Raw genomic sequence first — 20,956 nt, forward strand, 5'->3', positions numbered from 1 at the left:
AGTTCTCTTGGAAAGATACCCAACAGAGGGATGGCTGGGTCAAATGGAACCTCCAGTCCAAGCTCTTTGAGGTATCTCCATATTGATTTCCATAGTGGTTGCACTAGTCTGCACTCCCACCAACAATGGAGAAGGGTTCCTTTCTCCCCACAACCCCGCCAACATTTGTTATTGTGTGATTTCTTAATAGCAGCCATTCTTTGTGGGGTGAGGTGGAATCTCAGTGTTGTTTTCATCTGCATCTCTCGAATGATCAGTGATATGGAACATTTTTTCATATATTTACTTACTGCTTTCACTTCTTTGTCTGAGTAATGTCTGTTCATTTTGGATGCCCATTTTTGAATCGGGTCTTTATATTTGGAGGGGCTGATTGTTTTGAGTTCGTAATAAATGGTGTTGGAAAAACTGAATGTCAACCTGCCACAGATTAAAATTAGACCCTTATCTTTCACCATGCACTAAATTAAAATCCAAATGGATTAAAGATCTAAATATTAAAACAGAAACATTAAACTTGCTGGAAGGTAAGTTAGGCAGAACTCTGGAAGACATTGGTATAGGAAAAGACTTTATGTACAAATCCTCAGTAGCAGGGGAACTAGCAGATAGAATCAACAACTGGGATCTCATCTTACTAAAAAGCTTCTGTACTTCAAAAGAAACCATCAGCAGAACTAAGAGACAATCTACAATGTGGGAAAAAACCAGCTGTTCCTCAGACAAAGGACTATTATCAAGGATATATAAAGAACGCAAAGCTATTGATTTTTTAATGTCAAGTTCATAAATCACAAGTTAGTCTTTTTGAGTTTTTTCTTGTTTACAAACTGTCAAAGATAATGTGTGACAATACCGAGGAGTTTAAATTTACTAAAGATCAAATGAGTATTGGTCTTTCAATTTGAAGAACTGTTGATTCTTGGAAATTTAGTATTTTAAAAATTGCTAATGTTGCCGGGTGTGGTGGTGCTTGCCTGTAATCCCAACACTCGGGAGGCCAAGGCAGGAAGATTGCTGTGAGTTTGAGACCAGCCTGATCTACATAGTGAGTTCCAGTTCAGTCTCAAGTACACAGTGAGACCCTGTCTCAAAAAACAAAATAAATAAACAATTAAAAAGCAATACCTCATGAATATTTTTATGCTGGCTGTATGTGTGTTTGTGAGGTCCCCCAAATTCAGTTCATAGTGAAAAAAGTTTTTTGAGTACTAGGATACTGGGCATGGAACTCAAAGCCTCACCTGTGCTAGGTGAGCATTTATTATTGAATTATGCACTTAGTCTACAGCTAAAGCTTTGTGGCTTTTTTTTTTTTTTTTTTTTTTTTTTTATACTGGGCATCCAACTCAGGACCTTGCACTTGTGAGGCAGGCAGTGGAACCACTGAGCTAAAACCCCGGCTCACAACTAAAGCTTTATTATAGAAAATACTCAGTAATTGAAATTTTTAACTTGGGAATGATTTTATTAGCTTTTTTTACTTAGTCTCTTATAGCATAAATTACCTGTATCCTTTCTTGTTAAACGCTTTCTGCTCTGTGTAGGATGGTAAGGGGCTCAAATTCCAATGTATGATATCCTTTCAAAGGTAAAATGAGTCTAGATCAATTTTAAATGCCAATAAAAATGGTTTGCTCTGTGAGGCTGAGGCAGGAGAATAGTAAGTTTGAACCCAGCCTGGGCCAATTAGGAACTGAGAGAAAGCCTCTCTCAAATTTAAAAATAAAGAAAGGGCTGGAGGAGATTGCTCAATGTGAATATTCTGGGATGTGAGTCAGGAGGGGTTGCTCATTTGTGGGAAGGATAGAAGACTTAAACTAAGGCTAAGTAATTTGGGTGTTTAAAAGAGAGGACCTTTTAATCTTTTTTGAATTGTTAATGGAATGAAGTAGACATGGACATGATTGCTGCATGCACTGAAATAGAAAGAAGATCCACGAGACACCAGAATTAATTGTGGGGCTTTTAAATGCATTTGTCCTTATGTAATTTACATATGTATTCACAGTTTGTTGCTAGAGAGGGTTTTTTGTTTGTTTGTTTTTTCCTTCAAATGTGCTTTTGGGAAAAAATTACGCACATTTAAAAATATTTTTAAGAACATAGGTCTGGAAATGTAGCATGCACAAGGCCCTGGGTTTAGGAAGGAAAAGGGCACAGGAAGGAAGAAGAAAGAAAGATATAGCAGTATATAGCATATATATAGCAATATACTGAGACCCATATCTACTGCCTAGCTTTAACATTATATATTTTATTCTGTATTGCTTCACATCTGTTGTAATATTGTATTTCTTGAGGGAGAAAATAAATATAAACAGAAAACACATAGTTAAAGCCTCCCTCTTAATGATCACATTTCCATATTTTTTTCTGTAGATACGTTTACTTCCTAAGGCTGCTGGGCGGTGTGTTTTTATACTATTCTACATATATATGTAACTACCAAAGAAAATTATAGATCTGTATGACATAATTTTGTGTTTTAAATTTTACAGGAATGATAGAGTGAATATAGCCTCTTCATGCAACATTCTATTTAAGACTTAAGTTTAGCTTATGTCATTTTTTTCATTGGATAACTATATCAGTGTTTATTTTTGCATTTCCAGATTGATGGACATTTAGGTTCATTTCTGGTTTTCCATTGTTATATATTACCTAAATGTGTAATTGCTGGGTCTGGAGTACACTTAGCCTCAACTTTAGTAATATTTCCAAATTGCTTCTCAAAGTATGCATGCCATTGTACTTTTTGACCAGAACTGTGTGATAGTACTTCTTTACACACAGCCTCAGTAAAGTTGGCATTATCATATTTAATCATTTTTTGTCAGTTTTATGTTTTGGGAAATGGCCAGATTTTTTAAATGTTTCATGTATACTTAAAATCCTTGAAGTCATGTTGGTGCTGTTTACAAATTTGCAGAGGCCATCGGTAAAAAGAAATCAAGCACATTCTACAGAAATTAAGCATACTGCTAAATATGAATTGCTACTTTCTATGTCATCTGCTGTATCTAGGGATCATAAAGCTGTTGGAAGAAGACCTTTTGATAAGATGGCAACACTTCTTGCATACCTTGGTCCGCCAGAGCACAAGCCTGTGGCAGATACACATTGGTCAAGCCTTAACCTTACCAGTTCCAAGTTTGAGGAATTTATGACTAGGTAAAGCACAACCTTGAAGTGTGATGATTGATTTCTGTTTGGTTGAGAAGCAGAGTTTACCTCCAGGCCACTTGTTAAATATGTTTTTATTTCTTATATAAGATTATCAGGCCGGGCATGGTGGCGCATGCCTATAATCCCGGCACTCGGGAGGCTGAGGCAGGAGGATCGCTGTGAGTTCAAGACCAGCCTGGGCTACATAGTGAGGTCCAGGTCAGTCTCAACTACATAGTGAGACCCTGTCTCAAAAAACAAACAAATAAAAAAGATTATCGGAAAAAGTGTAACTAGTAATAACTTCACCATGTTTTGGGATGCAGTTTTTCTCCTACCCATATATTATTGAAATAATTAATTTTATATACTGATTTTTCTCATAAAAGCAATAATGTCTTATTAAATCATAGTTTATTATTTTATATTTAATATTTTATATGATTTTATATTTAATATCTTTAAGGGCATGTAGGCAACATTTTCATATTATAGTTAAGGAAAATGCAACTTAGTATAAATAACTTTATTTGCCTACGATTCTATACCTAATTCATGTGTCTTTTGCTTTGAAGTGCAAAGCACTTAAACTTTCTACCATACTCTACCAATTTTCAGAACCCTCCTAAAAGTTGATGGTTTTAATCTTTTTTTAGATTAAGGCTCAGAAAATATAGTTTACTGTACTTCAGTATTGCTGTAACATTTCAGTGGACATTTGTTTTGAATGTTATTTAGAGAAATTTAGTTTGTAAACTAAAAGATTCATGTTGTTAAACACTTACCTTAATAATAGAGTGAAGGAAGTTTACTAAATTTTTAAAAGTATCTTTCATAGTATTTTTACACTTAGTAAATGCTCTGTAATGGCTGTTGAGTGTTTTGTTAATAGTATGTGCCAGAAATGGGAAAAAAACAGAATCTGATATCCAGAAGTTAATTCACATTAAAGATTTGTGATTCTTACTATTACATGTTTAATAGCTTTTGAAAATTCAAATTTTCAAAAATGTTTTCAAAAGTGCCTTATACTGATAATTAATCATATTACATATAAGTCATAATTTTGGACACAGGACTCTTAATTCATTGATAACTGGTAAAAATCTATGAATACAGAGCTGGGGATTTAGCTCGCTGGTTCTGCCACCTGTCTTATAAGCGCAAGGTCCCAAGTTCAATCCCCAGTACCAAAAAAAATTTTTTTAAATATATATATGAATACATAAAAGAATATATGAATATATCACTTCCTTTTCAACTTAATATTTAGCTCTTAGATTTTTTTGCAGTGTAACAGGTGTTTACTCCTGTATAATTAAGAGAATATTTTCTCCACAAAATTTTAAATTGCCTAATTGAAATTACTATAAAAATATAAAACTTTTTTATTCAACATTACTGAAGATATACTTGCCACTGTTCCATTTTTCTAAGAAAATCTCTTTGTTACTCTTAGTCTTCTATGTTTTTGAAGACTAAATGCTCTAGTATGTGTAATATACAACAGTATCTGGTGCATGTATTTTTTTTTGGTGGGGGTACTGGGAATTGAACTTGGGACCTTGCACTTGCAAGGCAAGCAGCGGAACCACTGAGCTAAATCCGCAGCTCTAGTGCATGTATATTTTTGTCTTCTCTAAGTTCCCACTGATGCTCTTTCACACCCATTTTTTTGTTTGTTTGTTTTGGTTTTGGTTTTTTGAGACAGGGTCTCACTATGTAGTTGAGACTGACCTGGAGCTCACTATGTAGCCCAGGCTGGTCTCGAACTCACAGCAGTCCTCCTGCTTCAGCCTCCCAAGTGCTGGGATTACAGGGATATGCCACCACGCCTGGCTGAGGCCCATTTTTCTTTAAAAAGAAAAAAAAAAGGGTGGGGGAGCAGCAGGGCATAGTGACAATCCTGCTGCCTCAGCTTCCCCAGTGCTTGGATTACAGGTATGTAGCACCACAGCAGGATAGACTTTGAAAATAGATATTGATAAAGCTGAGTAAACATCTGGAAAAAGGCTTTCATACCATTCATGAAGGTAGACTCCCAAAAATCAAATTAGAAAATATGAGCAGTGGGCCAGGAATTTAGCTCAGTGGTTCCGCTGCCTCCCTCTCAAGCACAAGGACCACAGTTCAATCCCCAGTACAAAAAAAAATAAATAAATAAAAAAGAGCAGTGGAAAGACTTTCTGATCCATTCAGAAATCTATAAACCAGAAAAGAGAAAGTTGATAAATTGAACTCAGGAAAAAAACATAAAGGAATTTAAAATACTCATTCTGAACAAAATACCATGAGTAAAAACAATCCTGTGTTTAATGTCCTTGTTCATTAGTTTTCTTAGGATAGTCTTTAAAAATGTGTGGTCCAAAGAGTAACACCTTGAAATTTGTGGTACATATTGCCAAATTGCTCTTGAGAAAGCCCATTGCTTTTAAAATATTTTGTCATTTTTATATTTTTTATGTTTTATTGTTGATTCAATTACAGATTTTTGTACATACTCCAGGAATTTTAAGGTGTCTGATTTATTCTGTTCTTTTTTCTTTCAGGCATCAGGTACATGAAAAAGAAGAGTTTAAAGCTTTGAAAACACTAAGTATTTTCTACCAAGCTGGCACTTCTAAAGCTGGGAATCCTATTTTTTATTATGTTGCAAGGAGGTAAGAAATAACATCTTCTGGTGTCTCCTAATAGAATTTTTAAATAGCAGAAAATGTAGGAAGATGACGGGTTTGATTTTTTTTTTTCTCCAAGTAATAAGAGTTGAAGACAAGTTTGCTGAATATACAGCTAGGTATATAGGCATTGTTCTGTGTATTAAGAATTGCTCTTCAAATTGCATTTCATACTGACTTGTATTTCCTACATCAAATTTTTTCAGTATTATCTACAATGGATTGATTACCAAGAGTGAAAAATTGCTAGGTGTGCTGGCATATTCTTGTAATTCCAGCTACTTAAGAGACTGAGGCAGGAGGATTGCAATTTTGAGGCAACCTGGATCTCAAGACCCTGTTTTGTTTTGGTTTTAATTTTTTTGTTTGTTTGGTTTGGTTTGGTTTGGTGAGGGTTTTTGAGACAGGGTCTCACTATGTAGTTGAGACTGACCTGGAACTCACTCCAGGCTGGTCTGGAACTCACAGCGATCCTCCTGCCTCAACCTCCTAAGTGCTGGGATTACAAGCATGCCCACCATGCCTGGCTTCAAGACCCTGTTTTAATTTGTTTTGCTTTGTTTTGTTTTGTTTTGAGCTAGTGTGTTACTATATAGTTCAGGCTGGCCTTGAACTCACTATGTAGTCCAGGATGCCCTCAAATTTGGGACAATCTTCCTGCCTCAGCCTCCTGAAAGTTGGGATTATACGCATGTACCACCACGCCTAACCCTGTTTCAAAATTGAAAAAAATCACAATGAATCTTTTGTTTTCAGATGTATTATGATTTAATAGTATCTACAACATGGTAATTAGGAACTTTTTTTAAAAAGAAGAAATAAAAGCCCATTTCTAAGAACTGTTAGTTATATGCTGTGTAAAGCTGCATCAGGGTGAATTAGAAAATAATTCAAGAGGAGCTGTGGTTCTCTGTAAAATGGCATAAGGGACAGTATGAAAATGGACTGTGTTTGTTCATACTGTCTTCATTCAAGGTTACTTCCTAGTAGAAAGCCTTCTGGAAACGCTGTGAGAACCTTCTTATGATAGTTGTAATGCTTGCATTGCTTTTCCTGCCATTTGTCTTTTGTTCCTTCCTTATTTTGCCTGCCTTTTGATAATTTATATTGGCATTATTTGATCAGTTTTACTTCTTGCCATTTAGGCTGTCGTGAATTCATGGCAGTTGAACCTTTGGGACAGTGTGATTTAACACAGACCACGGACTTGGGAAACTTAAGGACTGTGTTAATCTTAGTTATGCTATTCATGAGCTATAGGACTTGATCTTTCTGAATTTCCTGAATTTAACAGAAATTGAGGAATTTTGTTAGGCATGGGTGGTAGAAGCTCGGCAGTAGGTAGGACATGAAGTAGAAAAATAGTGAGATGGGATTAAGAAACAAAAGGTAGAAAGTGGGAAATTTGTTTAATTAGATAATTCAAGTAGCAAAACTAAGATGTCTGAGTAACTGAGGGAATTGGGGAATCAAAAAGTTACAGAAAATTGTTCCTCAGTGGCTGAGGAACATCTCATCTTTCCATGAAAATCCTCTTGGCAGCTCTCTAATTTCTAAATTGCCTAAAATAATTTTAAGTTTCTTTTGCAGTTGAGATGAACCATGTTTGTATTCCATATTTAATCTTTAATACTACAAGGTTATTTTGACTTTCTTTATTTTTCCTAAGTAATTTTTAAAAAACATGTCGAGGGAAGGAGGGAGATGTATACCCCAACTCCCAATCTCTTTTGGATTCTTGCTGGTTTACAAGTAGCAAAGATTTCTAGAAAATGTCAAATGTAGGGTTTTTTTCTTCACAATAAAAAAACCGTAAGTTTGTGTTCCTTCTCTGTGTGGGTCTAGCAAAGGCAAAAGGAAAGCAGGATGGGCCTGATGCAGATGCCTTATTGAGATTAAATCAGTGCGTTCTCCTTAAGTATATATTATATCTACATAGTGGGGTTTGAGATTGCTAAGGATTTCTAGCTCTGCAGCTTTTTAGCTTCATAATCCTAGATAAGTTTATTTAATTTTCTTAGGCTTCATATTTTGGAAAGGGAAGATAAAGGTATGCTGGCCCTCCTGTAGTGTTTTCTGACCTAGTAAGTTATATGCAGAATAAACCTCCCCTTCTCTGCCAGTTTCAGATTTTCAATGCCTTTATTTTCTTATCCAGACTTACTAGGACTTCTTCTGGCTCCTCATTTTCACCTGGTGTGATCCCTAGCTCCAGAATGCAGTAGAAAGCAGAGAGACCCAGTTTCCCATTGTACAAGTCTAGACATTAATGAAGGCCTTTACACAACCAACTTTGTCAAAGAGCACTTGGGTTTGATTTCTTTGTTAATATGCCTGTGTTTGCGTGGGTTAGATTACCATGTGTTAAGATTATGGTTTGAATCGTAGATTCCAATCTCAGAGATAGTGTTCAGGCATTACAGACTTGAAATGCCCACACTTGCTTCAGATTATCATATCTCATCTTAACACCCTATTTTTTTTTTGACCATCCTTTGTATTTCCCCCATGTGGAAACCCTAATCAATTGCAAAATTTTCTGCTTTATCATCTTCATTGTCAGTCACGAAGTGCTGATTTTGCCTGTGATATCCTGGCAAATAGTTCAGGTATTTTAGTTAGGCTTTTGTTATTGCAAAGTCTCTTATTTTCTCATGAAAATTGGCGTAGGAAAAGCATGAGTCAGAGTAGAGCATTCTCAGATGTAAATGGAACTAGACAGCAGTCAGTTCTGGAACCAGCTTATGCTTATTGACTCTTGCCTTTGAGTTCCACTGGACCACAAGATTATTCCCTTTCTGCATCTTTTCAGTTTTAGCACCAGTTCATTATCTCAGCAGTACATACCTGAAATTCTAGGAAGAAAATGCAACTCAACTAGAAAGTATCCTTGTTGGCAAAGCTTTAATGTGAGGTGCTGGCCAGCCAGATTTCTGGTTGTTCCTAAGCAAGGGCATGTTCCTGACCCAGGTATCACACGTCAGTGCTATTTTTTCATCAGGGGCTGTCATTAGGTACATGTATTTTATTTTTTGTTTAGGGTTTTTTTTTCCTGGTACCGGGGATCAAACTCAGGACCTTGCACTTGCCAGGCAGGCACAGTGCCACTGAGCCACATCCCCAGCCCCTCATGTGTTTTATTTTTAATTCAGTCTTGATGATCTAATATTACTATTAGGTCCTGAGGAAATACCCTTTTTTATTTTTTGTTTTTATTAGTATGTGTCTGCAGTACATAATGATTACGTTCATTGTGGGGAGCTGGTACCTGTACATAGTGCATCTCATTTCCCTTTTTCCCCCTTCCCTTCCAACCCCCTCCACTTTTTTGTGAACATCAGATTAATTTATTTATCTTAAAAGTTCTTATAAAGTTAATTATCGTACATATAAATTAACAGACTAGCAGTCAAAACAAACATACAAAACATATACAATAATTGGACTAAATCATGGTACATTCTGAGATACATTGTCCATGCTGGTTTGGAATAACTTTTTCCTCTTTTTTCCTATTGTCTTTTTACTTTATTTTGTACTTTACTTCTATATTGAGTTTCTCATATCAGAGAATCAGTGCTGTGGGAAACCATGCAGTGTTTAAGCTGTGTGTCTGATTTACTTCACATGGCCTCAAGGTATATCCATTTTCCCACAAATGACTGACATTTATCCTTTGTTATGGTAGAATTGTGTATAAATACCACATTTGTTATATAGGATGCTTCCAAGATTTAGTTAATATGAATTGTGTTGCTATAAAGATGATATGCATGTATCACTGTAGCACTGTATGTCTTTAACTGCTGAAAAGATACCTAGAAAGGGAATGGCTGGGTCAAATGGAATTTCTAGTTGCAGTTTTTTAGGAATCTCCATACTGATTTCCATAGTGGTTGTACCAGTTTATACTCCCACCAACAATGTGTGGAAATACCTTCTAGAAACCATTTTTTCCCACTATTTTGCTGCAATTCTCAGTATCTTTACCAATACTATTGAATTCTCCATGTCTCCCTAATCCCCAAATGACTACTTCTGGGTCATCTTAACATTACTTCTGGAATTACTTTCCAGTACTAATCTAATCTTGTCTTTCCTATTGATTCTTTCATATAAAGTCCAAGTTCTATAATTACATATGCATGATACTTCATAATTGGCCTAATTTACTTTTCAAAACTATTCTCTGCCATATGCTTATGTACTATTGCCCTGTAATGGTAAAAGACAATTGTGGTATTATTGTTTATAGTGGGGAAAAATATAATTTTCAAAAGGGCAATTAGTAAATAATTGATAAAACTGCATTATGGAATAACGCAGTGCTAAATTTATTTTGCTTGTTATAAGTGACAGAATGAAATTTAAATTTGTATTAAACAGAAAGACACTTTGTTGGTACATATACCTAGGTGGATCAAGAGATCTGCTAGCTTATTGCATGACTAGATGCAGTTGCATTAAATAGTATTATCTGGAGAGCATTTCTTCTCTGGTTCTTGGCTCTCTTTCCTTCTTGTGTCTTTATTCTCAAGAGGTTCCCAGACTGTAGCCAACAGTGGTTTGTGTTCTCCTAGCTTAACAACTCCTGTGAAAAAATGCCTCTCAGGGATCAGGGATTTAGCTCAGTGCCCTGCACCTGTCTCATATAAGTGCAAGGTCTAATTCGATCCCTGATACGAAGAGGGGGGAAATACTTCTTAGAAGAAATGACTGGACTTCTGGCCTCGCTGAGTCATATGTCATTTTCTGAGGCAACCACTATAGCATGGGGAGGGGTGCAAGTAAAATTTCCTGGGTATCTTGGCCTGGATTGTGCGCCTGCCCCGGAACTCAGTGATGAAACCAGCCATACTCGAACTGCATGAACTGAAAGGCAAGGATGAGGGCCGGGTTTCCCAAAGGAGAATTGGGTTGCCAGTACAAAAATGAAGAAAATTGGATGCTGGGAAGGTAGGAATAGCAGAAGTTCTCTACATGCAGCTCTCCCCCCCACCCCACCCCACCCCCGCGCATACCAGGGATTGAACTCAGGACCTTGCACTTATGAGGCAAGTGCAGCACCACTGAGCTACATCCCTGGCCCTCTACATGCAGCTTTGAATAGACCCAGAGCTGGGGATGTAGCTAGTGGTAGAGTACTTGCCTAGAGAGTATGAAGTCTTGGGATCAGCCCCATTACTGCAAAAAATAAAAAAATTAAAATTGCTCATATTGCTTATTTCAGGGGAGTGAGTATATGCTAGAAAGAGGAAGGCAACGAATTATATTTCTGTTAACATACCTCTATGTTGTGTGTTTCTTGAGAATTTTATTTTATTATTTTTTAATAAGTTTTATCGCATTTTATCCCATTGCCCCCTCAAGCCCCTTCTGCTCCCTATGTACAAAAGCTTTGTTTCCATTTTTTCCTTCTATTTTCCCCTTTTTCTTGTCCCTTCCTTTCTTCCTCCCTCTTCCTTTGTTCCCTTCCCATTTAAATACTTTCTTTCCATTTCCCAACATCCATTATAATGTTGTTTAATTGTTGCCAGCAGCATACGTTATTTTTGTAAGACTAATTAAAAATTTAAAAATTCACAATTCAAAATCTAGCTGCTCCGTGGTGCCGCACCTGCCTGGCAAGTGCAAGGTCCTGAGTTCGATCCCCAGTACTAGAAAAAAAAATTCAAAATCAAAAGGTTACAATGAAGAGTTTTCCTCTTTGGAGTATTATGGTATTCAACAATTAGTTTTTGGTAGTATTAGTGATATGATATAATAGCTGACATTTCCTGGGTGCTTTACGTCAGACAAACTGTGCACATTATATAAATTCTCATGTAACCCTCACAATAACTTCCTCAGGTAATATCATTACCAGTAACTCATGTGAAGCCTGGCGTGGTGGTGCACGCCTGTAATCCCAGCGCTTGGGAGGCTGAGGCAGGAGGATCGCTGCAAGTTCAAGACCAGCCTGGGCTACATAGTGAGTTTCAGAGGACTCTGAACTACATAGTGAGACCCTGTCTCAAAAACCAAAAAAAAAAAAACCAGTTACTGATGTGCATAAACTGAAACCCAAGCATAGCTATCAGAGTGACCTGGAGAATTAAACATATCCCAGCCCCCACCAGCCACTGAATCAAAGTCTCAGAGGCAAGAGCTATTCTGTGAATTCAACAGGCTCCTCAGATGATTTATTTGTAGTCAGTTTATTATTGAAGTGTGTTTGGGAACCCTGCTGAGTCATATATTTAACCCCTGGTAGCATAACTAGTAAAAATCAGAACTGGTGTCACACTTGGAAGGCTGAGGTAGGATTTACTGTGAGTTCAAGGTCAGCCTGATTTACATATTGGAGGCCAGTCTGAACTACATAATGAGAGCTTGTCTCAAGAAACAAAACAAAGTATCAGAACTGGATCAAAATCTAAACCAGGATGGGGATTTAACTCAATGGTTCCAACCGCCTGCCTTGCAAGTGCAAAGTCCTGAGTTTGATCCCTGGTACAAAAAAAAAAAAAAAACCTAAGCCAAAGCCCCTAATGACTGTACATTAATAACATAGTCTCTTAGTTACTAAGTTTTGGGGGTTAAATCGTCCTTTGTAGATAAGCATGAAAATTATACCAAAAGTTTATGAAACATATTTCTTTGGGGAAAACAAGTTCTGAATTCCAAGGATCTGATTTTCAAATGATCCTATGAAATACAAGGCAGAGTTTGCTCAAAATAAAATAATCTCATCATTGGAGTAAAAACATGCATTAGCAAGTTTAACAGGTTGGCACCTTTTTTAGTGGAATGTCGTATAGTATTACACATTCATGAAATGCGCTAGTACAAATAAGTGTATTGTTTTGTAAAGGTCTGCCATTTCTCTTTATCATATTAGCACTCTTTGTGCTATAACTAAAAACAAACTTCCCCACCACCCTTCTTTATCCTCCTCCTTTACCCTATGTAATTTTTTTCTCTTATACTATTTTTTTTTTCCAGTACCAGGGATTGAATTCAGGACCTTGAGCTTGCAAGGCAGGAGTGGCACAACTGAGCTAAATCCCCTGCCCTCTGTTATGCTTTTGATATAAACATTTGAGTTTCAGGGTTACAAACACTAAAAGGCAAATGTGGTATTTTGCTCATTTTGGCATTTAATAGAATAGTGCACACTTTTCTTTTTTAAGTAAGGAAGCTACCATTTCAAGGTAATACTTAAACTTACACACTTAAAATTTTCAAACAACCAGATTACACTAGGATACTGATAATTCACATAGTAAATTGAAATTATTTACTCTCCTAATTTGCTTGTTGTTCAGCAGATAATAGAATGGAGATAAAAATGCAGACAGTTCAAATTTGTTTCAAAATTTGAGTACCCAAAAAACAGCAAAAATATTACATAGAGAGTGAATGTTAAACTTTGGATTGAGTATTGTGCTACCATTTGTCACAGTCTTTGCAGTCGTATTTCTGGCTGTCACTAAGGTCACTGTTGATTTCCAAGCTGTCTTGTAACTTGAGGTCATCGCAGAAGTCAGAGTCATCCTGGCATTCACTACTGTCGTGAGATTTAGCCTTTCAGATTTGAAGGTAGATCTTGCCTTGGTCCTGGGGTTTAGGTTCGTCCTGGAATTCAGATTCATGCTGGTACTGGAGACTTCCTTAGAATTTGAGGTTGTTGATGTTGAAATTGCTCCCAAAATGTGAACAAACACGAGGAGCAGACTGATGATGAATGATAGGTTGAACATCATTTTCCCCTGTGTTAAAACAATTATGTAAATGTAATTTAACGTTTGGATCACAAATAGGCAAGCATATATTCTCATTTTGTTTATTTAGAACATCCATGTTATGTAAATGTGTCTTTTCATTGTTACTAGTGAGCAAATGAAAAGTTTCTCAGTATCTGCTAAATGTAAGATTTTTTCTATCTAGGTTCACCAAATTCAGGCATTACCAATTTAAAGTCTAAAACAGCTTAATTTGATTTTTCTATTTTAATAAAAGGAAAAAAATTAATGTCTATACAATAAGTGTAGGGGCTTAAGATAAATACACAGAATGGGATAGGAGCAAATCGTGATAGTTCTGGAGAGTACAGTAACAAAGTAAGTAATGAAATAAATATTGACTTTAACCTTCTCATGACTTTTATTCCAACAATTTAAGAGTTAAGCGTAGATCACAAATTAAGATATTACTTGTAAATGTTTATACCAAAGATTAAAAGACGTTAAACTAAGTGATTTCTCCAATGCTAGGGTTTCCCTCATTTTCCCTCTTTAAAACAGCTTTTAGAGAATGTCATAGCTTTTAAAATAGAAAGAAATTTAAAATTGATCAGAATCAGTCCTTTCACTATATAACCCAGCACATACCAGGGTCTATGCTTTATGTGATGATGCATATTCAAAAATGACTAGAACTAGATCTTGAATCTGAGTTTAATCTGGTGTCCTTTTCTGGATGTGGACTGAAAAGACAGTTTATTAATGTAGTAAATTATTTTAAAAATAAGCCTGATTTTCTTTTAGTCTGTATTCTGATCTAATGGCTTGCCACATCAGAGATAATTCAACTAGTACATGTTTGTCATGATTAAATATTATAATCTTTTTAACTTAAAAGCTCAAAATTTTAAATTTAGAAATCTAGCATATACTAGAAGTTACATTTGGCTCCAATATGTAATTGAGAAAATTTCATGTTATTATTACCTTTTGATTTTGAAGATTGGGAATTCAGTCTTTCTCTAGTGTTGTAGAGAATCAGACTCTGACCAGGAATCTGATTTCTCACTCACTACATGCTGTTTAAATATAATTAGTGAGGCAGTCACATGTTTTAAACTTGACCTGCCATTTGCTCTTTGGAGTTAACCAACTGAATGTTTTCTAGACAACTGGTGTAAACTGGACTTTGGCAGAGATTAAGGAATTCAAATAGTTGTTCTAAAATCTTCTCACTTATTTAAAAAAATCCAGCAAGTAACATTTTGGTGTTCCTCTTATCTACACATTATATATTAATTTTTTTTTCCCACTGGGTTAACTGTGCTTGGATAAATAAAAAAATTTTTTTTAAATAATTTAAGAATATTACATTCTAGGAGTTTGCTTTTTGGTAAATAGTGTTTCAGAAAAGAAGTAAGCTGTATTTATATGAAATTTAAGAACTACATATGAAAGCAATAATTTCATGCTGAGTTTTCAAAGATACTTGTGAAAAGTTTTCAATTAGCAATAATCGCGCCTCGGATAAACCTCATTGGCTACGATACTGCCACTGCGCAAAGCTCAAAGATACTTGTGTTGGTATTGTTGTTTGTTTGTTTGTTTTTTAATAAACCACTTACCTTGAAGATATTAAGTAAATTCTTTAAAGAAATTTTGTGTTTTGGTCAGTCTCTTTCCTTGATACCCAGCATACAAGGAAGTTAAGCTGCTTTCAAAACATTGGCCAGCACTTTCTAAGTGTTGCAGGGCTGTGAACAATGGTGTTAGCATACAAGGAAATTGCTACATAAATGGCAAAAGCACAAGTCAGTACATGTTCCTTAGTTGTTTCACTTGGCTGTGAAGATTCTTTTTTCTGAACGCATGAATAGAATAAATATGTGCTAAATCTTAATTTATATAACACATATAACAACCTCACTTAGCTGGAGATTAGTATGGTCAGACCTAAGAAATAAACAAAGAAGCCTCTTGGCAACCCAGTAGAAATATTCTAAATGAGAGTAAGCACAAGAGTTTGGTACTGTGCTTTATTTACTTTCTCCCTCTTAGGGGTGATATAGTTGATAGACATAGTAATATTTTGGCCTGGAGCTATGACTTATTTTGATTTTTTGATCCTGACCTTTCAATTACTAGACTTAGACAGCTCTTTATTGTACCTCAGATAACTCTCACCTTATTTAAAAATAAGTATTTTCTTATTCCTATTCTTGGATCCAGATTTATTCTTCTTGTTATCTCTTAATTACAGCATCACCTAGCCAAATGGCTCTCCAACCTTGTATTTTTCATTATCTGATGATTAAGTAAAATTTAAAATTCTCAAGTTTCGAGCACTCAGATGCTACCAAACAAAAATCACTTGCCATTGCCCAGGCCTTTAACAATATCACATTGTATCTTTGTGCAGCCCTTTTCTTCTGCCCAGAGTACTTCCTTTCCTTGTTCAAAATTCTGTCCTACCATCAAGGTCTAACTCTGATGCCAGCATCTTTTAGGGGTGAGCCTTTCCTAATTCTACATTTCAGAATTAGTCATTTTAGGGCTTTCTTAAATCTTTGTTTCATCATATTCTGGCATTCTGGTCATCAGGCACACCTCTTATCTTTGTATTCTGTCTTCTAGCATAGTGAGTGTTTATAAAGCATAGGCCACAATAAATTGAAATTCATTGAAAACTTCCAGTTTCTCCATGTCTTGAGGGCTGATACCATTTATGATGCCTAACATAAGAGACATTTTAGCACTTTTCTCTGCATCATAAGCATAAATCTGCAAGTCATAAGCCCACATCTAAAATCCCATTTCTACTTCCTGGCTCCTATTTTTGTGGATCATATGCACATTCATAATCCATTATCTGCAATTCTGAAATTGAAAATCCTCTGAAAAACTAAAGTTGTGTCTAAATAAGTTTGGCACCAAATTTTATTTAGAACACTTTATACTTGGGTTGGTGTGAAGTTTTTCACTCTTCACTGGAGAAATACTATTACAGTCAATTATGAGATGCTGTCTCAGTTTCCCTTGGGGTCTTACACACCACATTAGAGGCATGTACTTATATTCGTGCTTCTCCTTCTGGGCACATCACAATACCACTTCGTCCTTGTAGTTAGCAGTCCCTTGTTACTGAGTTCTGGTTAGTAAAATACAGGTTGCAGTGATGTTTATCACTTCCAGGCCTGATGTCTTAACTTCGCACCAGTCATCCATTCTTGCTTTCTTCTGTCACTGCCTACTAGAAACAGAAGGTTCAGTAGAGGGATTTCTAAGGCCCTAGAAGATGGTAGTATTAGCTGGGCATGATAGAACATGCCCACTGTAGTCCCAGCACTTGGGAACTGAGGAAGGAGGCTCACTGCAAATTTGAGGCCAGCCTAGGCTACATAGCAAGACCCTGTCTTAAAAAACAACAAAAAGGTAAAATCATGAGACAACAGAAGTGAAAGATAAACTTTTGTTGTCTTAGCCAGTGGTATTTTGGTATTACTTGTGACAAAAATTAGTCTACACTATTGCAATATGCACTATTGTCTTTCTAAAATCTGAACAATTCTGAATTCAGAAATATCTTCCCCTAAGAGTTTCAAATAAGAGATTATAGCCATACCACATTTGTAAATATTCTTGTATTTAGAACTGAGGCTTGGAGACTAGAAAGCATTTATAAGAATAGTGTCTTTATGTATTTAAATTTCCTTCAAATGACCCATTTTGACATGTTTCTAGAGAATTTTTTATCTGCCTTTATATAGGATTATTCTAAAACTTCTAAGAAAATAGAGAAAAATAATCTCATTAACAAAATCATCTAAATGATAGTGACTTTTCTTTCTTTCTTTTTTTTTTTTTGGAGATAGTCTCACTATGTAGTTCAGGCCAACCTTGACTCACTATATAGCCCAGGGTGGCCTCAAACTTGGGGCAGTCCTCCTGCCTCAGCCTCCTTGGTGCTGGGATTACAGGCAGGTGTTACTATTCCCCTACTTGTGGACAATTACTGTTTAAGGGATGGTTTGGAAGCTTCCTGAGATGGTACATATGCAACTATACAAAAAGATAGGCTGTTGTTAAGTCAGGCTTAAACCTGATAACCTGTACAGAAAGTATCATTTTTCTTCTACAATAAAATATCAGCTTCTTCATTTTAGAAATCTCATACAGGGGCCAGGAATTTAGCTCAGTGGTTCTGCCTGCCTCCTGCCTCGTAAGTGCAAGGACCTGAGTTTGATCCCTGGTACCAAAAAAAAAAAAAAAAAAAAAAAAAAAAAACATACAGGAAAAGGAGCATCCCTTAAATTACAAAACACGTGTTCCAAGGCAAGTGCCCCTCTTTGAGTAAGTTTGTTTTCTAATGGTGTAATACTGTAAGTCACTTGTCTGATTTTAGATTGTCACTTATTTTTCATAAGCTGAAATGACAACTTTAAAAAGATGCTGTCCTCCTTTCTGTTTTCTTCGCTTGGTATCCTCATCTCCCTCGAGTTTTAAGTAGAAGCAATAATATCCTTCACTTTGACCTGCTCATACCACATACATCTTATGAGTCATTAAGTCATACTGATTCTGCTTATCGGATGTTTTTAATACTTCACCCTCATACACCAGGCTCAGGTGGGAGACTCATTCATTTTCCAAGCTGGAGTTGGCAAACTTTTTTGTAAAGGTCCAGATAGTAAGTGTAAGACCCATTCTTAGTTTACAGGATATCACCAGTTGCCTATAGTTTGCTGACCTCTGGCCGAGGCTGATACCTTATCCTCTTCATCTTTCACATTGTTAGAATGATATCTCTATAATGTGAACGTGTCACTTCCAGATAAAACCTCTTTCTGTACTCCTGTTAATTAAATTTTTGTACTTAAGGCATTTATATAGCATGTTTAGGATTTTTTTTTCTCATTGAGTTTAGTGGTACATTTTAGGTGTATGGTACAGTTAAATTCATCATTGGGAAAAGTGAAATCTTCCTAGAAATCTTCCAATGCCAAGTGAGCATTCTATATATTACCTCTACTGTAGTGGTAGAATAGTCTTAAAACTGTTTGTTTCACTTGGTTATTTAAATTTAACAACAGAGCACTGGTTAGCCACCATACTGTGCCGTAGCACCTGTAGAAGGGTGCTGTCGACTTGATGCTAAACGCCTCACCGTGTGTTCCTGCCATGCTGACCCTCTCACCTTTTGTCCTCCTCTGCCTTACCCTGCCATTGCCATGCTCTTCCTTTAACAGCGCAGGCTCCACTGTTGATTCAAGGCCTGTCTCAATAACCTGACTAAAACTTCTCTAGGCAATAGAGAATATTTAGATATAATTCACATGTTATAAATTTACTCCTTAATGGGCATACTTTAACGGGTTTTAGCATATTCAGAGTTGGAGTTTGTCACCATTATCTTACTTCAGACATTTTCGTTACCCCCAAATAAACCCATTAGCAGTCACTCCCCTTTCATCTAACTTCCTCAGCACCTGGCAGCTATTATTCTACCTTTTGTCTTTATGGATCACACACTTCTAGGTGTTCGAATAAATGGAATTGTGCCTATGTGCTGTTTTGTAATGGCTTTTTTTACTTTACATACTGTTTTAACTAGCTTCTTATACTTTACATAATATTTTTAAGGTTCATTTATCTTGTAACAGTATTAGAAGTTCCTTTTCATAGCTAAATTATATTCCTTTGTGAGGATGGATAATGCTGCATTTTGTCTGTTCCCTTATTAATGGACATTACTTCCATTTTTGGCTATTATGAATAGTGCTGCCATGAACATTTGTGTATGAGTTTTTGTGTAGACCTATGCTTTCCGTTTTGTCAGATATAGTCTAGGAATAGAATCCCTGGGACCCACAGTAACTCAGAATTTTACTTGAGGAATTGCCTATGTTCCAAAGTGGCTATATCATTTTACTTTCCTACTAGCAAAGTAGAGAGTTCTAGTTTTGCCACATCTTCACCCAATTTTTTATATTGTCTCTTTATAGACAAATTTTGATAAATCACTCCTGTACTAAGCCATAGTATATTCTATTACTATTTAACAATGATTATGTTGGAATATTGTTTTTCTGTTCACCCATTTGACTTTAAGCTCCTAGGTTTTAGATGTCTTTTATCTGGACACACAGAAAATCTAGCATACTATGTGATATTTCATAGGTCACTTAATAAATGAACTAAGGTTTAATTACTATATATATGCAACTATTCAGTGATAGTAATTTATTTTTATTGTTAAAATTTTTTATTAGCACGTGCTTGCAATACATAGTCATTTTAACTTTAGACATACGTAATTGTTGTTTAAAGGAAGAAAACTAACAGCCGGGTATGGTGGCGCACACCTGTAAGCCCAGCACTTGGGAGGCTGAGACAGGAGGATTGATGTGAGTTCGAGACCAGCCTGGGCTACATAGTGAGTAGGTCAGTCTCAACTACGTAGTGAGACCCTGTCTCAAAAAATAAAGGAAGAAAACTTATTTGACGCTAGTGGTTAGAATTGGCATTCTGAATTGGGGCAAAAGATTTCAGCTTTTGTTTTCTGTGATACCTGGTTTATTGAAGTAGAACAGTCTTGAATGTTAATGCAGCAAAGCTTTGCTTTATTCAGCAAAGATAGCTTAATGATTGATACATATTGAATAACATAGGGGTGGTTGGCTTGACAAATAAAAAAAAAGATGACTAGTGACTATAATCCATGTATTGCTCTCTGAAGTATTTTTTAAACCAACTGTGATTCATTTTTTTTTACTATAAGTATGTAATCCTTAAAAAAATCCTGAGATACTTAAAATGTTTAATTACATTAAACAATCTGAAAAATCCTCAAACGTGTTAAGAATAAATACATTCAAATGAATCTTGTTCCCCATGGAAGAGTTACCTTTAGAAATGATATTCTTCAGATCATCCTGCCTCTTAGGAAAATACATTTTTGTTGGCCATCTAAAATACATTCCTTGAGAATTTGGTAGGAAAATCTTCATACTTGAAATTTCTGGTAAATAAGACAAAATATCAAGTTTAGTAATTTTAAAATTTAAAAATGAAGTTTAGGGAGTATAATTTATAAATTGACTTTTAGTGGTACTCAGTGGGGATCCCAAAGATGTTTTCAGTAATGAAGGTATCATCAGAAAAAAAATACAGTGATTCAACATGACTTCTTACAGAAATTGAGGTGTATCACGTGACATTTATGTTTAAAGTTAAAATCAGCCTAACCTGGTGTGGTGACGCACACCTGTAATCCCAGTACTCTGGAGGCTGAGGCAGGAGGATTGCTGAGTTCGAGACCAGCCTGGGCTACATAGTGAGTTCCAGGTCAGTCTCAACTATGTAGTGAGACCCTGCCTCAAAAAACCAAAA

At 35.9% G+C, this 20,956-nt stretch overlaps 1 protein-coding gene and 1 non-coding gene across 2 annotated transcripts in view; one reads left to right on the top strand and one right to left on the bottom strand.

Moving 5' to 3' along the window:
• The window catches only part of Nf1 (neurofibromin 1), a 264,437-nt gene that overhangs the window by 158,521 nt on the left and 84,960 nt on the right, over positions 1 to 20,956 (top strand). Inside the window, exons 38-39 of the mRNA XM_033762739.1 lie at positions 3,028 to 3,174; positions 5,718 to 5,828. Coding sequence (XP_033618630.1) covers positions 3,028 to 3,174; positions 5,718 to 5,828 — 258 coding nt within the window. The remainder of the gene's footprint in view (positions 1 to 3,027; positions 3,175 to 5,717; positions 5,829 to 20,956) is intronic.
• On the bottom strand, positions 14,994 to 15,134 carry LOC117285945. The gene has a single exon (XR_004517064.1). It is a non-coding gene; the product is annotated as a U4 spliceosomal RNA (small nuclear RNA).

Source organism: Fukomys damarensis, unplaced genomic scaffold, assembly GCF_012274545.1.
Source record: "Fukomys damarensis isolate Sample0158 unplaced genomic scaffold, DMR_v1.0_HiC HiC_scaffold_13, whole genome shotgun sequence".
Lineage (NCBI taxonomy): Eukaryota > Metazoa > Chordata > Mammalia > Rodentia > Bathyergidae > Fukomys > Fukomys damarensis.